This window comes from Salmo salar, chromosome ssa13 (genome assembly GCF_905237065.1).
Source record: "Salmo salar chromosome ssa13, Ssal_v3.1, whole genome shotgun sequence".
Lineage (NCBI taxonomy): Eukaryota > Metazoa > Chordata > Actinopteri > Salmoniformes > Salmonidae > Salmo > Salmo salar.
The window spans coordinates 95,953,026-95,967,890 of record NC_059454.1 but is presented as its reverse complement, the minus strand read 5'-3'; the positions used below and the strand labels follow the sequence as shown (position 1 = coordinate 95,967,890).

Sequence of the window (14,865 nt, the reverse complement as noted above, 5' to 3'; positions counted from 1 at the left end):
GATCAACACCAGCTTAAACAGCCTTATGACCACACACACCTCATCATGTCTTCCCAGGTGACCAATCAGGCGAGTGCCGGGCTCACGGGAACCTAGGGTCCGCCTACTTCTCCAAGGGCAACTACAGGGAGGCTTTAACCAATCACAGACATCAGCTGGTCCTCGCCATGAAACTCAAGGACAGAGAGGTACCTAGTGGTGTGTGTGTGTGTGTTTCTCCATTGTATACTTCTACTCTTTCCCCTTCTTTTATTCAGGAGCCATGCTGTTCTCAGTCAGAGCAATGTGACAATGTAACAATGTCTGCCCTTGAGCCACACCACCCACTCACTGTTTATGACTGGAATACAATGAGAATCAAGTCTCTGTGTTATGGTGAAGGAAGAATTTCCATTATTTGTTTAACGTGACACCTTGTAGATCTGACTGTGTGTGAATGTCAGCACGGTATGGTTGTACTGTATTCTTCATGTGCTGTGTGTTCTCATGTCGTTGTGTATGGCTGGCTGACTGGTTGGCTGGCTGACTGGTTGGCTGGCTGGCTGGCTGACTGGTTGGCTGGCTGGCTGACTGGTTGGCTGGCTGGCTGGCTGACTGACTGGTTGGCTGGCTGGCTGGCTGACTGGTTGGCTGGCTGGCTGGCTGACTGGTTGGCTGGCTGGCTGGCTGGCTGACTGGTTGGTTGGCTGACTGGTTGGTTGGCTGGCTGGTTGGTTGGCTGGCTGGTTGGCTGGCTGACTGGCTGGCTGTCTGGTTGGCTGTCTGGTTGGCTGGCTGGCTGGATGGCTGTCTGGTTGGCTGGCTGTCTAGTTGGCTGTCTGGTTGGCTGACTGGTTGGCTGGCTGGTTGGCTGACTGGTTTTTGAATATCGACTGTTTGTTTAATATTGTACGAAACATGCCTTTCAGTATGTTAACCTTGTTTATGCATGTTCTGAATATGTTATACAATGTGTGTGTGTGTGCAGTCATTTAAAGGCATTCTAGATGTCAAATCGACAAGGCACCTGACACCAAGACCAATGGGTGCTTGAAACAGGCCCATTGTAGCGAAAGCAGCGTGTGTGTGTGTGTGTGTGTGTGTGTGTGTGTGTGTGTGTGTGTGTGAGAGTGTTAAGAGCTTTAGAGCTGAGGACATTGAGGTGTGAGTGAGAGAGGATTACTGTGTCTCCTCTCTCCAGTCAACACCACAGGTCCACAGCCTCCATATTACTCTACAGAGAACACTGAACCTCATCTCTCCCACTGGCTTTCCTTTTGTTTAGATTGTGTGTGTCTTTCTAAAATGCCTCATGTGGCCGTCTTAATGTGGGGTGATAGTAGCCTCAATGTTAGAGAGGCAGGCCAGTCACAAGAGGGTTGCCAGTTCAAATCCCAGGGCTGACAGGAAAAGTCTTACAAGAGTTTGTGTGTCTCTAGGCTGCGTCCAGTGCGCTGAGCAGCCTTGGCCATGTGTACACAGCGATAGCGGACTACCCTAACGCCCTGGCCAGCCATAAACAGTGTGTGCTGTTGGCACGGCAGACCCAGTGCCCGCTGTCAGAGGCTCGCCAGCTGGGCAACATGGGAGCTGTCTACACTGCACTGGGAGACTTCACTAATGCTGTGTTGTGTCACCAGCAACACCTGGACATAGCTAAGGTATTTAACTAATGAACATACATACATACATACATACATACATACATACATACATACATACATACATACATACATACATACATACATACATACATACATACATACATACATACATACATACATACATACATACATACATAAACTCAGCAAAAAAAGAAACATCCCTTTTTCAGGACCCTGTCTTTCAAAGATAATTCGTAAAAATCCAAATAACTTCACAGATCTTCATTGTAAAGGGTTTAAACACTGTTTCCCATGCTTGTTCAATTAACCATAAACAATTAATGAACATGCACCTGTGGAATGGTCGTTAAGACACTAACAGCTTACAGACGGTAGGCAATGAAGGTCACAGTTATGAAAACTTAGGACACTAAAGAGGCCTTTCTACTGACTCTGAAAAACACCAAAAGAAAGATGCCCAGGGTCCCTCCTCATCTGTGTGAACGTGCCTTAGGCATGCTGCAAGGAGGCATGAGGACTGCAGATGTGGCCAGGGCAATAAATTGCAATGTCCGTACTGTGAGATGCCTAAGACAGCGCTACAGGGAGACAGGACGGACAGCTGATCGTCCTCGCAGTGGCAGACCACGTGTAACAACACCTGCACAGGATCGGTACATCCGAACATCACACCTGCGGGACAGATACAGGATGGCAACAACAACTGCCCGAGTTACACCAGGAACGCACAATCCCTCCATCAGTGCTCAGACTGTCTGCAATAGGCTGAGAGAGGCTGGACTGAGGGCTTGTAGACCTGTTGTAAGGAAGGTCCTCACCAGACATCACCAGCAACAACGTTGCCTATGGTCACAAACCCACCGTCGCTGGAACAGACAGGACTGGCAAAAAGTGCTCTTCACTGACGAGTCGCAGTTTTGTCTCACCAGGGGTGATGGTCGGATTCGCGTTTATCATTGAAGGAATGAGCGTTACACCGAGGCCTGTACTCTGGAGCGGGATCGATTTGGAGGTGGAGGGTCCGTCATGGTCTGGGGCAGTGTGTCACAGCATCATCAGACTGAGCTTGTTGTCATTGCAGGGAATCTCAACGCTGTACGTTACAGGGAAGACATCCTCCCTCATGTGGTACCTTTCCTGCAGGCTCATCCTGACATGACCCTCCAGCATGACAATCCCACCAGCCGTACTGCTCGTTCTGTGCGTGATTTCCTGCAAGACAGGAATGTCAGTGTTCTGCCAGCAAAGAGCCCGGATCTCAATCCCATTGAGCACGTCTGGGACCTGTTGGATCGGAGGGTGAGGGCTAGGGCCATTCCCCCCAGAAATGTCTGGGAACTTGCAGGTGCCTTGGTGGAAGGGTGGGGTAACATCTCACAGCAAGAACTGGCAAATCTGGTGCAGTCCATGAGGAGGAGATGCACTGCAGTACTTAATGTAGCTGGTGGCCACACCAGATACTGACTGTTACTTTTGATTTTGACCCCCCTTTTGTTCAGGGACACATTATTCCATTTCTGTTAGTCACATGTCTGTGGAACTTGTTCAGTTTATGTCTCAGTTGTTGAATCTTGTTATGTTCATACAAATATTTACACATGTTAAGTTTGCTGAAAATCGATGCAGTTGACAGTGAGAGGACGTTTCTTTTTTTGCCAAGTTTACATACACACACATGTATGAATGCACCAGGGTTGGGGTCAATTCTATGTCAATTCAGGAAGTGAACTGAATTTCATATTTACATAATTTTTTTTATCTTCCATTTCACCTACTATTTATTCTATCCATCCTATCTATTCTCAGTGTTCTGTGTTAAAAGCACTGAAGTAAATCAACGTTAAAGTGATCTAATGTGATCTGTAGACCCTAGGTAATGGGCGTGAGGAGGCACGGGCGTACAGTAACCTGGGCAGTGCCCACCACAGCCAGAGAGACTTTGACAAGGCTGTGTCCTACCACACCCTGGTGCTGCAGCTGGCTCAGGAGCTGGAGGACCGGACCATACAGATGAGGGCTTACGCCGGCCTGGGACACGCTGCTCGCTGCATGCAGGTAGTAGACACACACACACACACACACACACACACACACACACACACACATAGCATAACTCCCTGTATGTTCTCCAGGACTTGGAGAGGGCAGGCCAGTACCACCAGCAGCAGCTGGACATAGCAGAGGAGCTGCAGGACAGAGCTGCACAGGGACGCGCTTCATCCAACCTGGGTAAGACATGATGACAGCATCCTACACACACACACACTCTCTCTCTCTCTCTCTCTCTCTCTCTCTCTCTCTCTCTCTCTCTCTCTCTCTCTCTCTCTCTCTCTCTCTCTCTCTCTCTCTCTCTCTCTCTCTCTCTCTCTCTCTCTCTCTCTCTCTCTCTCTCTCTCTCTCTCTCTCAGATATTTATCTTCTCTGTGTTTCCCCCTTGGGACCAGAAGGTTGTGAATTGGATACCATCACAGATAAAAGAGCTGTCCCCCAATGGCCTGACCAGTTCAATGCCACATCGACCAGCAGCATTAAGGAGAGAACAAGAGGCCAGGGCTATAGAATGAAGGACAGTACAGGCCTTTTTACAGATGCTCCTGGGCACTATAAACATATGTCCTTTGTTTAATATCTACATTCTATGATGCAGCATTGTTTTGTTGAAGGGGTTTGTCCAATTACCCAGAGCTGTGTCCTATCACATGACTCCACTAGCGCCTCTCTGGCCAATCAACACTGATGTTTTATTAACAAGGTTTCGGGTTCTGCGACCATGGCGAAATCTGAGACCAACTGAATCTTACCCCACTGCTGAGTGGACAATAACCTACCTGTGTGTGTGTGTGTGTGTGTGTGTGTGTGTGTGTGTGTGTGTGTGTGTGTGTGTGTGTGTGTGTGTGTGTGTGTGTGTGTGTTTTACATGTGCAGGACTGCTGTAGAGATCTATTTTTCTTAGTCTCTCTCTCTCTCTCTTTCTACCAAAAAAAAAATACATCACATAATTTGACCATGTGTTATAACTGTTTATATAAAATCTTTAAACTAATAAGGAACAGTTTATAAATGACTTAAATCGTTCAAAGTACACCTTAATGATTGCTCCCGAGTGCTGCAGCGGTCTAAGGCACTGCATCTCAGTGCTAGAGGCGTCACTACAGACACCCTGGTTTGATTCCAGGCTGTATCACAATGGGCCGTGATTGGGAGTCCCATAGGGCGGCGCACAATTGGCCCAGCGTCGCATGGGTTTGGCTGGTGTAGGCCGTCGTTGTAAATAAGAATTTGTTCTTAACTAACTTGCCTAGTTAAATAAAGGTTAAATCCATTAAAAAAAAGATAAGTGTTATCAGTTTAAAGTGATATTTCATGGAATCCATCTGACAGTTCATTAACAGCTCATGTAGGTCATTGGCTGAAGGAGTCTAGTAGAACTCCTTAGTGGTTTGTGACTGGGCCATTTAAAGCTTCATTACCAACATTACCATGTTAGCAGGCTGAAGCTGGTTGGGGAGTTGGTCATGTCTGAAGGCTTGCCCAACCCCTAGATAACCTAGGACCGTATCAGCACAAAGTATAGACACACACAAACACACTGACTGTTATACACTCACATCCCAGTGTGTAGAATAGGGGTAGGGACTCTCCCTATAAGCTTCCAGTGCTGCCTCAGCCAAACAGACTGTTATAGGATCTCTTGTAATATTACATTACTTCTAATCCGTTAACTGCTGGCTATCTCAGAGCTGCTGCTGGGGAATACCAAAGCCTTATCGCCATACCACTAACATGCCCCCTGGCACCGTCGTGTGTGTGTGTGTGTGTGTGTGTGTGTGTGTGTGTGTGTGTGTGTGTGTGTGTGTGTGTGTGTGTGTGTGTGTGTGTGTGTGTGTGTGTGTGTGTGTGTGTGTGTGTGTGTGTGTGTGTGTGATCTGGGAGGATGCCTGACCCCAGGGGGTTAATGTGCACTAGTATTCCTGCAGACTCTGCAGGTTCCTCTGTAATCCTCTTATCTCTGCACCCCTGATGGGGCAGCTCTCCTTTTCCTAATACATACATACATACATGAACACACACACACACACACCTGAAAACGCTTACTTGCGCTACATACACCATCATCATCATCATCCACATACCTCTTCAATGATAGCATAGTCCTCTATTCCAAGAGTGTCAGTGTTTTAGCTGTTGGTTTTCAGGCAGGCTAGTTCCAGTCAGTCCATAGAGCTCAGTGTGAGGGGCTGTCCTTGGTAGTGGAGAAAACATACACTGTCAGTGGGTTATGGGGTTACAGGGATCACATTTCACGCTTACTGAATCAGGCTCTCACTCTCTCACTCACACACACACACAGACACAGACTAGATAAAGTTTAGGACACAACGTTGGCCAACTTTCAGATAGAATAATGTAGAACCATGGCCAGATGTTTTGAATAGGGGATGCTAATGGGAAACTTTTTTTCATGTTTTACTTTACTACCTTATGCACATTGAGCGTGGGAAATGCACTCTACAAATGTATTATTCTAATAAAAAGCACTCCATGCATCTATCATTGCATTTGCAGACTAACAGTAAGATACAGTTCCTAATGTGATGAGTAGTCTAGGTCTAGGAATAGATTCTGTAGGCCTAACAGTAAGATACAGTTCCTAATGTGTTGAGAAGCCTAAGAATAGATTTGGTAGGCCTAACAGTAGTAAATGTAGTCTCATTTTAGCTCATGGCTGTTTGTTTGTAAAAAATACCGTTCTGGACAAAGCGCTGAGATCTGAGATCCGCGCCAGGGGTAAACGTTCATGCAATTCTACATCAGAAAAATGACTGAAATGAACTGAGATCAATAAAAATGATACAATCTAGACCTACAGAAAGAGGAGACACAGATTGTACAATATGAAGTCCATCTATCCTGGTGGAGGAAATTATAGTCCTACAAAACTTGACTAACCCAATAGTTGACTCACCCAATAGTAGACTCACCCAATAGTAGACTCACCCAATAGTAGACTCACCCAATAGTAGACTCACCCAATAGTAGACTCACCCAATAGTTGACTCACCCAATAGTAGACTCACCCAATAGTAGACTCACCCAATAGTAGACTCACCCAATAGTAGACTCACCCAATAATAAAGTAAGAGAAGGATGGGATTCTGGGAATATGTGCATTTAACGGCATGGCAGATGCTCTCTGCTGGTCACTCAATATTGGGAAAGGATTTTGGTAGCCTAACTACAAACAGATTACAGTCTTTTCAACAGTTTGATTTCCAAATTTCCAAGCGGTGCTGATTGCCGCTGGAATGAATACAGTTTGACACAGTTGGTGTGCACAAGGCTTAATGCTTCAATCAGACCGACAGTGTGTTTGCATCAATAGTGTGTAATAAATTCTGCAGTCAAACTTTTTTCATTATGTAACCCAAAATGTATACTAGATATGTGTGCAAAAAAAGTTCAACATTCACCTTTTTCTCCTATATCTGTCATGTCTACACATGTTCCAACGAATGCACAACAGAACACACTGCAACTGCCTCTGCAACGTAATGCTGCAAGGCAAACGCAGCGTTCCATTGGAAATAAATGTATTTCTGGTGTACCAAAATGCAAAGTTGCTGTCGGTGTGATCGAGGCGTTATGGTGTACCAAAACAAAATGATGCTGTCAGTGTGATCGAGGTGAAAGCCTAGGCTATGGACTGTGCTTATGATTAAAAACCATCCACAGCTATTTACAAAAATACGCTATTGAACTTCCATACTGTCTGGTGTAGTATTTTTAAATGATTTTATTTATTTATGTACAGACAGGATGAATTATATAATTTTGCCAATTTAATTTCAATTTACCAGGATGTGCTGCAACACCTCCAGCACTCCTACTTCCTGTGGCTATGTGTAGAACAAACATGTCTCTCTGACATGTAGAATAAGCATATCTATATAAATAAGAAAAAGGAATCATGTCAGCTCTATTCATGGCATTTCTATCTGCAACGTAACGTTTGTGTACTGAACATGTCCCAGTTCAGTCTCCTGCCCTGAACACCCACACGTCCAGGCTCATGTCACTCAGTGAAGAAGTTGAGATCATCACCTGCAGCTTCATCTGGTTGGGAGCTACCGCATCCAAAATACCACACAAGGCAAGTTGTTTTACAAATTGTTGTTGTGCTTCTCTCAGGTTTATTTGTTTGTAGTTAGCTAGACAGCTCATTAATAAAAAGCCCAATGTGTTTTTGGCTCGCACTGTCCCAGACTGCTCACTCTTGAGCTGAGTTGAGTTCATTAGCTATCTAACTTGTTGTTGTCCTTAGCACCTAGCTAGCTCATTGAAAACATTGTAAAACGTCATTTAATAAATAAAAAGGAAGTGTGTTACTAGTGATCTACTTAGCAAACTTAACTCTGTGATTAGGGTTGTAGTGCAAAATTAGGGCAACATTGTGTGTAAGCTATTTTATGTGTGAGTCGGGTACGTTTTAATATGTATCCTCTTATAGACGGTCTCTCCCTTTTTAACACACTTGTACAGCACACAACACAAGCACTGGCTCTTTCTCAATTAGCTAAATAAACACATTTTCTCTCCAGTTGTCTAGAGAGGATGACAGCCTGTCTCATCCCCCTGGAGGAGGATGACCTGTCATGTCCCATCTGCTGTGAGAACGTTACAGACTCCGTCAACCTCCACTGCAGCCACAGCTTCTGCAGGATCTGCCTGGAGGCCACAGGCTCCAACACCCCAAACACACTCCAAGGGCCTACACACTTAGCCTCTTCTGCCTTGAGTGTGTGGAGTGTGTGCCTGAGCATTGCAGACCACAGTTTCTGTGGAGAAGGCTGCTACCCAAGGGAGGGAGGAGTACAGGACTCTACTGAAGGCCCTACAGGATAAAATGGCTGTCTTCGACAAGACCAAATACACCGGGGATAAAATGGTGTATCGCATTGGGGTGCAGACCCAGCAAACAGAGACACGGATAGAAGAGGAATTTGAGTGTTTGCAAATTCTGTAATTGTATTTTGCTAATTTTGAACCTTTCAATTTATTTCACAAGTCTGTTGAGCTGCAGATCAGAATCTACTCTGTTAAAAGAGAATTGCTGCAGTGCCATTGGTTTGACCAACATTGATAGATCATTCAAGCTTTCAATGTCAAATGTTCCTGGCAGGAAATTCTTTCAAATAAAGATTTTGGTATAAGTAACAAACCATTGATATATTATTGACAGACATGTTTTTGTACATTAGAAAGGCATTGAAAATGTTATGGTACCCTTCCTTATACAACCTGCTAAGCACTTTGCCTCTTGTTACATCAGGGCTGTGTTCAGGATGAAAGAAAGTTGCAAATGGAAACACAGTTTCTCCACTCAGAATGCCAAGCTAGCTTAGCCCATCTCATGCTCCATTCCATTTTGAACTGACCCTCTAGCCTACAAAACACACACACACACACACACACACACACACACACACACACACACACACACACACACACATACTGGATCAGACGGAGAGACATCAGGGCCATGTATTAATGATCCATCTGCTGTCTCGACACCCCCTACCTCTCTCTCTCTCTTCCCTATGTGTCTCTCCTCCACCTTTGATCCCTCTTTCAATCCTCCCTTACTCTTATCCTGTTTGATGCAGATACTCTAGCTCTGATACTCACACACACACACACACACTCGGACATGGGTGTATTCAGGGATGTGAAACGCTTTGAACGTTGCAGATAGAAATGAACCAACATGATTCACTGTTAGACGTTCTGTCCTTCTGAACGTGCCCAGTGTCTGTGTCAGACGGTTGGCTGTGATCCTAATTGGTCATCCTCATGTCTGATCTCTAATCTCTGTTTAGCCGTCACTCACTTTCACTCCAATGGACTGCCTTTCTCAGGTATAATCCATCAGATGAAGGGGGAGTATGATGCAGCGTTGAAGCTCCACAATGCCCACCTGTGTTTGGTCCAGGAGCTGGGGGACTATGCTGCTCAGGGCAGGGCCTATGGGAACATGGGCAATGCCTACAACGCTCTGGGGATGTACGACCAGGCTGTGCGCTACCACCGGCAGGAACTGCACATATCACTAGAGGTGAGGATACACACGTGAACACACATACACATGAACGAACACACACACAGAGAGCTCTGGGGATGTACGACCAGGCTGTATGGTATCATAGGCGCCAGATATCACCGAAGGCAGACACACACCTGGTTTTGACCTTTCTTTCCTCTCCCAGGTGAATGACCGGCCCTCCCAGGCCTCTACCCATGGTAACCTGGCTGTAGCCTATCAGGCTCTGGGCGCTCACGACCGGGCTCTCCAGCACTACCTGCACCACCTGACCATCGCACGCGAACTACGAGACACACAGAGCACAGCCAGGGCACTAGGTAACAGACAGACAGAGCACGACCAGGGCACTAGGTAACAGACAGACAGAGCACAGCCAGGGCACTAGGTAACAGACAGACAGAGCACGACCAGGACACCAGATAACAGACAGACAGAGCACAACCAGGGCACTAGGTAACAGACAGACAGAGCACAACCAGGGCACCAGATAACAGACAGACAGAGCACGACCAGGGCACTAGGTAACAGACAGAGAGAGCACGACCAGGGCACTAGGTAACAGACAGACAGAGCACAACCAGGGCACCAGATAACAGACAGACAGAGCACAACCAGGACACCAGGTAACAGACAGAGAGAGCACGACCAGGGCACCAGATAACAGACAGACAGAGCACGACCAGGGCACCAGATAACAGACAGACAGAGCACAACCAGGCACCAGATAACAGACAGACAGAGCACGACCAGGGCACTAGGTAACAGACAGACAGAGCACGACCAGGCACCAGATAACAGACAGACAGAGCACGACCAGGGCACTAGGTAACAGACAGACAGAGCACAACCAGGGCACTAGGTAACAGACAGACAGAGCACGACCAGGGCACTAGGTAACAGACAGACAGAGCACAACCAGGCACCAGGTAACAGACAGACAGAGCACGACCAGGCACCAGATAACAGACAGACAGAGCACGACCAGGGCACTAGGTAACAGACAGACAGAGCACGACCAGGCACCAGATAACAGACAGACAGAGCACGACCAGGCACCAGATAACAGACAGACAGAGCACGACCAGGGCACTAGGTAACACAGACAGACAGAGCACGACCAGGCACCAGATAACAGACAGACAGAGCACGACCAGGCACCAGATAACAGACAGACAGAGCACGACCAGGCACCAGATAACAGACAGACAGAGCACGACCAGGCACCAGATAACAGACAGACAGAGCACGACCAGGCACCAGATAACAGACAGACAGAGCACAACCAGGGCACCAGATAACAGACAGACAGAGCACGACCAGGGCACTAAGTAACAGACAGACAGAGCACAACCAGGGCACTAGGTAACAGACAGAGAGAGCACGACCAGGGCACTAAGTAACAGACAGACAGAGCACGACCAGGCACCAGATAACAGACAGACAGAGCACGACCAGGCACCAGATAACAGACAGACAGAGCACGACCAGAGCACCAGATAACACAGACAGGGGGACAAACCAACAAATGAAGAATTGAAATATACTTTATTGATTCCTAAAGGTAAAGTGTGTGTGTGTGTGTGTGTGTGTGTGTAGGTAACCTGGGTAACTTCCACTGCTGTAGAGGGGAGTATGTCCAGGCGGTTCCCTACTACCAGCAGTACTTGACCTTGTCACCTCAGCTACAGGACCTGGAGGAAGAGGGCAAGGTCTGCCACAACCTGGCCTACACACACTACTGCCTGGGACAGTACAGCGAGGCCGTCAGGTAGGACACACTCCATCCATCTGTATGGATAATAATAGCTCTTAAAGATTGTCCTGACCTCTCCAAATAAATACAGAAAGGTGTCGACTTTGAAAAGGAAATGAGGAAGGAAACACACCTTTTCTTCTTTCTCCTAACAGGTATTATGAACAGGACCTGGCCCTGGCTAAAGACCTGGGGGATAAGCTCTCCCAGGCTAAAGCCTACTGTAACCTGGGACTGGCCTACAAAGCCCTGGGGGAATACAAGAAGGCTGAGGACTGTCAGAGATACCTGCTGTCGCTGGCTCAGGCTCTCAACAACACACAGGTGCAGATAGTAACTAGCACAACTGGTATTGGTGGAATGGGTCGTTAGGGTGGGTCGTTAGGGTGGGTCGTTAGGGTGGGTCGTTAGGGGGTCAGCATGTGTGTTGGAGGGGACTGGGATGGGGAGATTCTACATTAAAACTGTGTGTATGTGCGTGTGTGTCCAGGCTGTGTTCCGTGCCCTGGGGAACCTGGGGGATGTGTGTGTGTGTCGGGTTGACGTGGCCGGGGCGGTGAGGTTCTACCAGCAGCAGCTCACCCTGGCTCAGGAGGTCAAAGGCCACAAAATGGAGGCCGACGCATACTCAGCGCTAGGCTCCGCCCACAGGTAGACTCCTAATCCAGTTAGGATTTAAATTTTATTTATAAACTTCCAGTATGTTTTCAGATAATATTGACTGAGAAGTAATAGTGATTTTCTCCCTTCTTCCCTCCCCCAGACTCCTCCGTCAGTACGACCTGGCCCTGTCCTTCCACCAGCAGGAGCTGTCTGCCCGCACCGCTCTAGATGACCAACAGGGGCAGTGTGGTGCTCTGGGCCGCCTGGCAGCCGTCCACATGGCCCTGACGGACTACGCCACAGCCTTCCAGTGCTACCAGGCCCAGCTCACCCTGGCACAGGGCCTCAGAGACGCCCGCGTGGAGGCACAGGTCCAGGGCAACATGGGAATCGCCAAGATGAACATGGGCGTCCTGGAGGAGGCCATTGGGTATTTTGAGCAGCAGTTGGCCATGCTGGAGCAGCTGAGTGGGGCTGAGTGTGTGCTGGACAGAGGGAGGGCCTACGGGAACCTAGCAGACTGTTATGACTCTCTGGGAGACTTTGAGGAAGCTATAAAGTACAGTGAGATGTTTCTAACCGTGGCTCAGAGTCTCAACCATGTTCAGGACCAGGAGAGAGCCTACAGGGGACTGGGCAACGCACACAGGTAAGGGCTGAGACACTCTCTCTGTCTGTCTCTTTATCTCTCTGTCTGTCTCTTTATCTCTCTGTCTGTCTCTTTATCTCTCTGTCTGTCTCGTTATCTCTCTGTATGTCTCTTTATCTCTCTGTCTGTCTCTTTATCTCTCTGTCTGTCTCGTTATCTCTCTGTATGTCTCGTTATCTCTCTGTCTGTCTCTTTATCTCTCTGTCTGTCTCGTTATCTCTCTGTCTGTCTCTTTATCTCTCTGTCTGTCTCTTTATCTCTCTGTATGTCTCGTTATCTCTCTGTCTCTCTCTTTATCTCTCTGTATGTCTCTTTATCTCTCTGTCTGTCTCGTTATCTCTCTGTCTGTCTCTTTATCTCTCTGTATGCCTCTTTATCTCTCTGTCTGTCTCTTTATTTCTCTGTCTGTCTCTTTATCTCTCTGTCTGTCTCTTTATTTCTCTGTCTGTCTCGTTATCTCTCTGTATGTCTCGTTATCTCTCTGTATGTCTCTTTATCTCTCTGTATGTCTCGTTATCTCTCTGTCTGTCTCGTTATCTCTCTGTCTGTCTCTTTATCTCTCTGTCTGTCTCTTTATCTCTCTGTCTGTCTCTTTATCTCTCTGTCTGTCTCTTTATCTCTCTGTCTGTCTCTTTATCTCTCTGTCTGTCTCTTTATCTCTCTGTCTGTCTCTTTATCTCTCTGTCTGTCTCGTTATCTCTCTGTATGTCTCGTTATCTCTCTGTCTCTCTCTTTATCTCTCTGTATGCCTCTTTATCTCTCTGTCTGTCTCTTTATCTCTCTGTCTGTCTCTTTATCTCTCTGTCTGTCTCTTTATCTCTCTGTCTGTCTCTTTATCTCTCTGTCTGTCTCTTTATCTCTCTGTCTGTCTCGTTATCTCTCTGTCTCTCTCTTTATCTCTCTGTATGCCTCTTTATCTCTCTGTCTGTCTCTTTATCTCTCTGTCTGTCTCTTTATCTCTCTGTCTGTCTCTTTATCTCTCTGTCTGTCTCTTTATCTCTCTGTCTGTCTCTTTATCTCTCTGTCTGTTTCTTTATCTCTCTGTCTGTCTCTTTATCTCTCTGTATGCCTCTTTATCTCTCTGTCTGTCTCTTTATCTCGCTGTCTGTCTCTTTATCTCTCTGTATGCCTCTTTATCTCTCTGTCTGTCTCTTTATCTCTCTGTCTGTCTCTTTATCTCGCTGTCTGTCTCTTTATCTCTCTGTATGCCTCTTTATCTCTCTGTCTGTCTCTTTATCTCACTGTCTGTCTCTTTATCTCTCTATCTGTCTCTTCATCTCTGTCTCTCTTTTACCCCCCCACTCTCAATATTTTCCTCTTTCTCTCTCTCTCACCCTCCTCTAACTTTATATCTCTGTCTTTATATCTCTCTCTCCCTCCTCTCTCTGCTTCTCTGCTGGTCCCTGGTGAGGGAATGACTGAGGGATGATAGGACAAGTCATGTACAGTAGTTAGACAGATAAAGTCACAGCTCAGTGTTAGTTTGCAGACACAGCTTCTTTTACATTTCCTCCCCCAAGGATATCACATGTATTATATCTCATACTAGCCAAATGAACATGTCCTGAAGTTATAGCCCAATTTGTTTTCTTGTTTGCCTTCTTAAGTTGCTCATATATCTCTCTCTGGGAAACTAGATGCCCTTTGATGTTTGGATTTTCAGAGCTGAGTGTTTTATGTTGTGACTCATGAAATGCATTTATATAAATAATTGGTAGGGCTCGTTCTGAAGGCAATAGTGACTCATATGCAGCAAGCAGCAGGTCTACATTAGCAACTCTGAAGAGGGAAATGGGGGTAAACAAAAACAACTCCTCTCAGATCTCTAGGTAGTCTCCAGCAGGCGTTGGTGTGTTTTGAGAAGAGACTGGTGGTGGCCCATGAGCTGGGCGGATCAGGAGGTGGAGGAGGGGGGAAGACCCAGGCCCAGGCCTATGGAGAGCTGGGAGACCTACATAGCCAGCTGGGAAATTATGAGCAAGCCCTGTCCTGCCTGGAGCATCAGCTCCACATCGCCTGCACCTCAGAGGTAAGACTTCTACCTTGAATGAATGAATGACAGGCAGGGAAGGAGGGGTGACTAACCTTTGGCAGTTACCTGTATATATTTTATTAATCTATATGCTATAACTATTTCTTCTACATCTGTTCCTCC

At 46.7% G+C, this 14,865-nt stretch overlaps 1 protein-coding gene across 4 annotated transcripts in view; it reads left to right on the top strand.

Moving 5' to 3' along the window:
* Positions 1-14,865, top strand: part of LOC106568279 (tetratricopeptide repeat protein 28) — a 96,529-nt gene that overhangs the window by 65,649 nt on the left and 16,015 nt on the right. For all 4 annotated transcript variants that reach the window (XM_045692466.1, XM_045692467.1, XM_045692465.1 and 1 more), the window contains 11 exons: positions 58-188; positions 1,419-1,640; positions 3,471-3,659; positions 3,737-3,833; positions 9,521-9,717; positions 9,869-10,022; positions 11,302-11,473; positions 11,614-11,782; positions 11,949-12,109; positions 12,222-12,710; positions 14,532-14,739. In XM_045692466.1, the coding sequence (XP_045548422.1) occupies positions 58-188; positions 1,419-1,640; positions 3,471-3,659; positions 3,737-3,833; positions 9,521-9,717; positions 9,869-10,022; positions 11,302-11,473; positions 11,614-11,782; positions 11,949-12,109; positions 12,222-12,710; positions 14,532-14,739 (2,189 nt within the window). The remainder of the gene's footprint in view (positions 1-57; positions 189-1,418; positions 1,641-3,470; positions 3,660-3,736; positions 3,834-9,520; positions 9,718-9,868; positions 10,023-11,301; positions 11,474-11,613; positions 11,783-11,948; positions 12,110-12,221; positions 12,711-14,531; positions 14,740-14,865) is intronic.